Source organism: Orycteropus afer, unplaced genomic scaffold (assembly GCF_000298275.1).
Source record: "Orycteropus afer afer isolate SDZICR_OR568_19922 unplaced genomic scaffold, OryAfe1.0 scaffold00991, whole genome shotgun sequence".
In the NCBI taxonomy this organism is placed as follows: Eukaryota; Metazoa; Chordata; class Mammalia; order Tubulidentata; family Orycteropodidae; genus Orycteropus; species Orycteropus afer.
Genome location: NW_006922578.1, coordinates 312,858 through 321,489, shown reverse-complemented (window position 1 = coordinate 321,489; position 8,632 = coordinate 312,858). Strand labels below are relative to the sequence as shown.

General features: G+C 42.1%; 1 protein-coding gene across 1 annotated transcript; it reads right to left on the bottom strand.

Moving 5' to 3' along the window:
• Positions 1–7,331: 7,331 nt before the first annotated feature.
• Positions 7,332–8,306, bottom strand: LOC103212523 (olfactory receptor 18-like). The gene has a single exon (XM_007958490.2). It carries the CDS (start codon positions 8,265–8,267, stop codon positions 7,332–7,334), a length of 936 nt encoding a protein of 311 aa, XP_007956681.1. The 5' UTR covers positions 8,268–8,306.
• Positions 8,307–8,632: the final 326 nt, after the last annotated feature.

Genomic DNA, 8,632 nt, shown 5'->3' with positions numbered 1-8,632 from the left:
TACTTCCGTAGTGATACTGCCTTGGAAACCCAAGGAGGGGTTGCTATGTGTTGGGTCCGACTTAACAGCACATAACAACAACAGATACACACACACACACACACACACATATGTATCTTTGTTTTGTTGTTGTTATGTGCCATCGAGTGTGACCCGGCACATATCAACTCCTCCTTGGGTTGCCGAAGCAGTATCACTACGGAAGTAGATTGCCCTATATATATGAGGTATCCTCAGGGATTCAGGTGAGGAGAGGGAACCCAGGCCACGCCCCACAAGCGGCAAGATATGAAAGTAGGGGAAGAACAGAAAAGGCCAAGGGGACTCTGTCAGAGTTAGGAGTCACCCGCAGGGATCCGGGTAAAGATGATTGGAGAGGTTTCCAACAGCTAAGGGAGACAAACTTGTCTGTCAGTTTATTCTACGGTGGTGACGTGTTGCTGTGAGTCTTGAGGCTGTGCCACTGGTGTTTCAAACTCAGTGGGGTACACATAGTGCACAGGTATCAGCCCGGCTTGCCATCTGAGACAGACTAAAAGAAAGGAAGAGGCCATCCACTTCTCAAAGAATTGGCCAGGGAAAACCTTATGAATAGCAGAGAAGCACTGTCTGACAAATTACTGCACAACTTTATGAATAGTCCGGAAACAATGTCCAATACAGAGGAGGAAGATGAGTCACTTAGGTTAGAAAGCTCTCAAAATAGGACTGAGAAAGAGCTGAATTATCAGAGTAAAACCAGCCTTACACATATGGAAAAAGTAAAGCTTTTAAGACCTCCATTTGCTGATGTGGCACCACTCAAATTGAGGAGAATCAGCGGCAAACATCCATTAATAATTGGAACATGGAATGTACGAAGTATGAATCTAGGAAAATTGGAAGCTGTCAAAATGAAATAGAACACATAAAGATTGATATCCTAGGTATTAGTGAGCTGACATGGACTGGTTTTGGCCATTTTGAATCACATGATAGATCATGGTATGCCGTGAATGACAGTTTGAAGAGGACTGGTGTGGCATTCATCATCATAAAAGAAGGTTTCAAGATCTGTCTTGAAACACAATGCTGTCAGTGATAGCACAATAACCATACACCTACAAGACCTGTTGTTGTTGTTGTTATGTGCCATCGAGTCGGACCCGACTCATAGCAACCCCTCCTTGGGTTTCCAAGGCAGTATCACTACGGAAGTAGATTGCCCCATCTTCCTTCCGAGGAGTGGCTGGTGGGTTTGAACCACCAGCCTTCTGGTTAGCAGTCAAGTGCCTTAGCCACTACGCTACCAGAGCTCCCACAAGACCCGTTAATACAACTATTATTCAAATTTATGCACCAACAACAAAAGCCAAAGTTGAGGAAATTTAAGATTTTTATCAACTTCTGCAGTCTGAAATTGACTGAACACACAATCAGGTGTGTTAATTATCACTGGTGACTGGAATGCAAAAGTTGGAAACAAAGAAGAATCACTGGTAGTTGGAAAATTTGGCCTAGGTGACAGAAATAATGCTGGAACTTGCAGGGTAGAATTTTGCAAGACTTATTCATTGCAAACACCTTTTCTCAACAACACAAATGGCAGCTATACACATGGACTTCACCAGATGGAACACAGAGAAATCAGATTGACTACATCGGTGGCAAGAGGTGATGGAAAAGCTCCATATCTTCAGCCAAAATCAGGCCAGGAGCTGATTGTGGAACAGACCATCAACTGCTCATTTGAAAGTTCAACTTGAAGTTAAAGACAATTAAAACAAGTCCAAGAGAGCCAAAATATGATCTTGAATATATCCCTCCTAAATTTAGAGACCATCTAAAGAATAGATTTGATGCCTTGAACACCGATGACCGAAAACCAGAAGAATTGTGGGATGACATCAAGAGGATCATCCATGAAGAAAGAAAGAGGTCACTAAAAAGACAACAAAAGAAGAGAAGACCAAAATGGATGACAGAAGAGACTCTGAAACTTGCTCTCTAGCGGAGAGTAGCTAAAGCAAATGGAATAAATGACAAGATAAAAGAGCTGAACAGAAGATATCAAAGAGCAGCTCGAGCAGACAAAACCAATTAATATAATGAAATGTGCAAAGACCTGGAGTTAGGAAACCAAAAGGGAAGAACATGCTCGGCATTTCTCAAGCTGAAAGAACTGAAGAAAAAATTTAAGCCTCGAGTTGCAATATTGGGAGACTTTATGGGCAAAATATTGAATGATGCAGGAAACATCAAGAGAAGATGGCAGGAATACATAGAGTCACTGTACCAAAAAGACCTTGTCGATCTTCATCCATTTGAGGAGGTGGCATGTGATCTAGAACCAATGTATTGAAGTCGTGTTTTAGAAGACAGCCTTGTAGCAGTCACAGCCATAAAAACCCTATGGATTGCTATTCTCCTCAACACATATTAAAGAAAATTCTCACTGCCATCCAGTCAGGCCCGACTCATAGTGACCCCTCCTTGGGTTTCTGAGGCGGTATCTCTACAGCAGTCAGTTGCCCAACCATTCCTCCGAGGAGTTGCTGGTGGGGTTGAACCCCTAGCCTTATGCATATGGATCTCCATAAGTGTAGACACACTGCAATTTTGGAACTAAGATTTCTGTCACTAGGAAGAACTTCATATATTCCAGTCTGTAGCTCTTGGCTGTTGTTTGGAGTTTTATGTTTTTTTCTTGATGGCCTCCCAGTATTTCAACTTTTAGCAGGTCCACTCAGGATGCACAGATTTTAGCAGAACTTCCTGAATAAGATTGAGTAGGAAGATTAACACAATGGCCACAACACTGGAATCAAGCTTTCCAATGGTCATGAACGTGGGGCAGGGCAGGGCATCATTTCAGTCTGCTGTGGGAAGTTTACTAGGATCAGAGCTGACTCAATGACAATTAACAGCAGCAAAACACAATTTTGACTCCATAATAAAATTTTCTTTAGATTTCTTTTTGTTCAGAACCCACAAAGTCTTTAATAAATTGTGCTTTTGGCTTAGTGTTTTATTTTATTTTCTTATTATTAATTTTTATCATAATAGATAAAGTGGGTTTTATGGAAATAATAAGGGACTCTGGCAGCACAGTGCCAGAAGGTTGATAGTAAAAACCCACCAGTCTCTTTGTGGAAGGATGAGGGGGCAATCTTTCTCCACAAAGATTTACTGTCTCAGAAAATGAGGGTCACTATGAGTCAGAATCAGCTCGATGACAGTGAGTTTGGTTTGGTTTTTGGTACGGGAATAATGGTCTGCTGCACATCTTATAGCCAATCCATGTATCCCTCCTGCCTCAAAGATCTCTTTACCTAGGAAATAGAGATTGGTTTGTTAATAGCTGACATGAAGAAAACTTATATGCTTGTGGATATATACATATACATGTACACTTCTATGTATGTACATATACGTAGGAGCTCTGGTAGCATAGTGCCTAAGACACTTGACTACTAACCAGAAGACTGGCAGTTCAAACCCACCAGCCACTCCTCAGAAGGAAGATGGGCCAATCTACTTCCATAGTGATACTGCCTCGGAAACCCAAGGACGGGTCACTATGAGTCAGGTCCGACTTGACAGCAAATATCAACAACAAGATACATAGACATAGACATAGACATAGACATAGACATATAAATTGGACATGGAGAGAAGGAGAGAGAGAAATACTCTTTCTTTATATATGATAGGCAGTAGTATTTGGAGACCAAATGATCAAATGGCAGCTGTGTACAACTGGACTGGAGAAGTTGAGGCTAGGTGTTGAGACCTTTGAGAATGCTTGGACAGTTGCAAAATTTTAATATTATGCTGAACTGATTACATGGTGGGCAGTAGGTAGAGCTTATCAGAGAAAATGGGTTTAGAACTGCCAGCCTTCTGGTGGGCTATTAAATGTCTTAGGCACTACACCACCAGAGCTCATTTCTCATAAGATAGTGTCTATTTATTCAGTGGGAGCTCTGGTAGCATAGTGCCTAAGGCACTTGACTGCTGACCTGAAGGCTGGCGGTTCAAACCCACCAGCCACTCCTCGGGAGGAAGATGGGGCAATCTACTTCCGTAGTGATACTGCCTTGGAAACCCAAGGAAGGATCGCTAGGAGTCGGGTCCGACTCAATGGCACATAACAGCAACACAGCACAACATTTATTCAACATAATATAGAGAAGAGATGGGCTTAATCTCAGGCCCCACTGCACTACATTTTTATTATATAAATAAATGGTGTTCATTCCCTGCCCTTAAACTATTCAAGGCCTTATTGTGTAAAGTTAAATTATAATTGCATGTCAGAAATGCAGAGTAAACCACACTTAGAGTTCAAATAATTTATTTTAATGGCATAAGCTGTAGAGTAGGTGACAATGGCAGTGATATCTATATATCCTGAATTCTGACCATGCATGCATTACTTGTTTGATCTTTACAGACTGTAAGCTAAGTATCATTAAAAAAAAAAAAAAAAAGCTAAGTATCATTAACTGAAGACCATGAGACTTTAATAACAAGCCCCAGTTCACTCACCTAATGAGTTGGAGGAGCTAATGTTGAAAATCTAATGCTTTCCCTGCAGAACCTATTACCACATGTTTTTCACAAATAGTGCACCCACATAAACAACACTCAAAAATATGGAGCAAGCAGAAATGAAGAAATTGTGTGAAACATTTCTGGCATAGTGTGTCCATGCAAAAGTTACACACGTGGCATGCCATTTCCAGAAGTGAATTTCGGCTTCACTCAATAGTATATAAATGTTACTTTTGATCATCTTTGTATAATAAAGGTATAATACCTGGTCAGGTAATCATGGATCAAGTTTGGTAATTCCCTGGTAATCAGAAAATAAACAACTGAAACTCCTTTCTGTTTGGAGACAGTTCTCCCAGAGGCCTGAGGGCACTGAAGTTCTTGGAGCCATTCTTCCCCCAGAGATGCTTCACTGGAAATAAGAGGAGGGTTGGGCAGAGCATGGCATGCAGGGTGGCCACAGCCTGACCACACACTCTCAGGTCCCAGGGTGACAAATCCATGTGAGGCTGGGCAGTAGGACAGTATATGTGTGGGAGGGCAGTGTCCAGACCGTAGGGCCTCCAGCTGGCTGGTAAGGCCCATCTCATGCAAGCAATGGGCACTTGACCCCCTCCACACCTATGCTCCCATGTTTTCCCCAGAGCACCCGTGTGGTTGGGAGGTTCAAACAACCTCAGTACGGTGGTCTAAAACTAGATACAGGGGAGGAATGTGTGCAAATGTGGCATGCTAGTAACACCTGTCCTCTCTGGGCAAGAGTGTGCAGATCCCAGCACCACTTAATGAGTGCTCTTTCTGGTAGAAAAATGGATTTCTGCCTGCAGAGGAGAAAGCAGTTTGCAGAGAAGGGAGGAGATCCCGCTGGGAGAGTTGCTGCGTTAGATAGTCCAGTGTGGGCCGGTGCGGTTCTGCTCCCGGGAACCAGACTTCCACATCCACAGGAAGCAAGGTGAAGACAATACTAAGGGGGAGGGAAACAAAAGCACTAGAAATTGAAGTCAGTAAAATGTAAAAATAAATAAAAGATGGCTTAAGCACTTATGAAAATAACATCTAGGGGTTATGTCATATGGAAAAACTTATAAGGTATGCTTTCTATGCTCCAATTTTAGACACTTCACAAATACCTTGATGCCCCATGTAGAATTTATCAGTCAAGATTCAATAAAGAAAGGTGAAAATATCACAAAGAGCCTTAAATACAGGAAATTGTTAAAATAGTTATACAAGGACTGAAAGACAAAAAAAAAAGACTAATGTGGCAATGCAGAGACAGTAACTGCAGAAATCAGCCACCACAGCAGGGCCTAAGGACACAGAGACAAGGGAAAAGTGAGCTTAATAAGTGAGGTGATCTTTACTGAATATTATCTGAAGAACCTAATAATAAAGCCAGATGGGAATCAGAACAGTAGTTTAACCATCTTTCCCTCTCCAGTCCAACACGGCAGAGTAAAGTATAAAAGGGCAAATTTGAAGAAGATGGACAGTAGCTTATCAGCAAGCACATGGGACCCTGTTTGTGGTGTGCAGTGCATAGGCAATGGAGGTTCATTGGGTAAGCAGTCCCCTTCCACACAGAAGGCCAGGGGTGACTCCCAATGAATGTACCTCCTGTGGAGTCACTCTCTGTCAGCAGAACGTGTGTTGCTAAAGCACTGCACAGGTTCCAGCAGAGATTCCAGACTAAGATGTTTTATTATGAATGGGCTCGAGATCTACTTCTGAAAATCATCCAATGAAATCCTATGGGTCACGATGGTCTAATCCAAGTCAATCATGGGGATGGTGCAGGACTGGGCACTATTTTCTTCTGTTGGGCACGGGACCTGCAGTGTCACAGAGCTAATCCAGAGCAGTAACAACAGAATGATATGGAGGGAGACATGAGGAGAAATATCAGGAATATTGAGAAAATTCAGTTGCTTTTTTGTGGCATAAATATTTTCATGTGTTTCAATTGTGAGTGCTGGTAACTCTGAGATTTCAGCATCTACTCAGGTGGAATAAAAGACCCACAACAAACTAAACTCAACTCACTGCAGTTGAGTCAATTCTGACTCACAGAGACTCCTTCTTGGGTTTCCAAGGTGGTATCTCTATGGAAGTTTATTGCATCTGAGGAGTGACTGGTGGGTTTGAACTGCCAACCTTCTGGTTAGCAGTTAAACACCTTAGGCACTATGAACAACAAACTAGTCATCTTTAAAGAAAAAGTATTGAAAAATGAGTAGTTCTCATATTGGTTGCATATTAAAACCATTAGTGTTGTTTCATAAATCTTATACTCAAGATAAATACTATCACATTTAAATCAGAATCTGCAATGATGAGATGAAGGAATAAAATATTTTTAGCTTCCCATGTTTTTCCCATATGAAGCCAAGGTCATGACCAGTGACATGCATTCCCAAACATAGCCTACATATACACTTCTCTTACATACTAAAGTAGTCTGAATAAGAGATAAGTATTATGGTAAAGGAAGAAGATCATAAATATGTAAAACTAGAATGGTGCATTTTACCAGGAAGCTTGGACCACATATGACGATCTATGGAAGTCCCTATAACTATAAGGGGATTTGATCACGCAGATTGACCTATCCCAGAATGCTCCCAAAATTGTATCAAAGACATGACACAGGAAGCAATGTTCAGATAGAAAATCCAGGATTGAAGCCTATCAGACTTACAAAACTTATGTACCCAAAGAGACATGACTTCAGTTTGCAGGTGTTAGATTTTGTCATCTTTTTCAACAGACACATCAAAAAGAAATTGTCACAATTGTTAAGCTTTGGCTGTTCTGCTGAGGAACCTCCACAGTGCTTTCTTGATGTCCGTGTTCCTCAGACTGTAGATGAAGGGGTTCAGCATGGGGGTGACCACAGTGTAGAGCACTGAGGCCACAACACCCCTCTTGGTAAATGTTGAGATATCTGAACTGAAGTACACACCAAGACTTGTTCCGTAAAATAAGCAAACAACTGACAGGTGAGAGCCACAGGTGGAAAAGGCTTTATACTTTCCACCTGGAGATGAGACTCTCAAAATGGAGCAAAGAATTCGTGCATAAGAGAATAAGATTCCAGAGAGTGGAATACCACCAAAGAGGGCACAAATACAGTATAGCAATATGGTATTGGTGGAGATGTCAGAACAGGCAAGCTTAAAGAGTTGAGAAAGGTCACAGAAGAAACTAGGGATTTCCACATCTCTGCAGAATGTAACCTGTAACACCAATGAAACCTGCAGCTGGGAGTACAAAAGGCTAATGAAAATAGATACCAAAACTAGCAAGCCACAGAGGCGGGGGTTCATGATGACCGTGTAGTGCAGAGGGTAACAGATGGCCACAAATCGGTCACAAGCCATCACAGTGAGGAGCAGACTGTCCAGACATCCAAAGAGAAAAAAGAAGGACATCTGTGTTAGGCAGTCCACGTAAGTGATGGATTTGCTCTGCATCTGTATGTTCACCAGCATCTTTGGGACAGTGGTGGAGACGAAACCAATGTCAGCCAAGGACAGGTTGGAGAGGAAGAAGTACATGGGTGTGTGGAGGTGGGGATCTGAGCTAACAGCCAGGAGGATGAGCAGGTTCCCAGAAACAGTGATCAGGTCCATGGACAGGAACAACCCAAAGAGCAGAGACTGAAGTTCTGGATCCTCAGAAACACCCAGAAGAATAAATTCTGAGACACCTGTTAGATTCCGTGGCTCCATGTACCTTAGGCAGCTCTTGCAAAAAAGAAAATAAGAATGGTAAATAAGTGAACAGGTATCAAGTACAGTGTCTGTATTTTGAACTTAAGAAATTCATAAGTAAACCACACATTTTTACAATTGTACACACTTGAGATTCTAATAACCCAGTCCCTTTAGCAGTATTATTCAGTTGTACTCAGTAATAGTAGTTCAGCCACTGTACTACTGCTAAAATGGCAAGGAGGCCACATGTTCTGACCTCCTCTAACCCTACAAGGGGAAGGCAGGATTACCAGCAGTAACCCAAGGCCTATTACTGCAAGGCCAAACATGCTGCCTCCCTCCAGCCCTTTCACCAACCGTTCCTCCCAAAGCACCCACCA

Coding starts and splice junctions, on each gene's coding strand:
- LOC103212523 (XM_007958490.2), bottom strand. CDS start 8,267: ATGGAGCCACGGAATCTAACAGGTGTCTCAGAATTTATTCTTCTGGGT.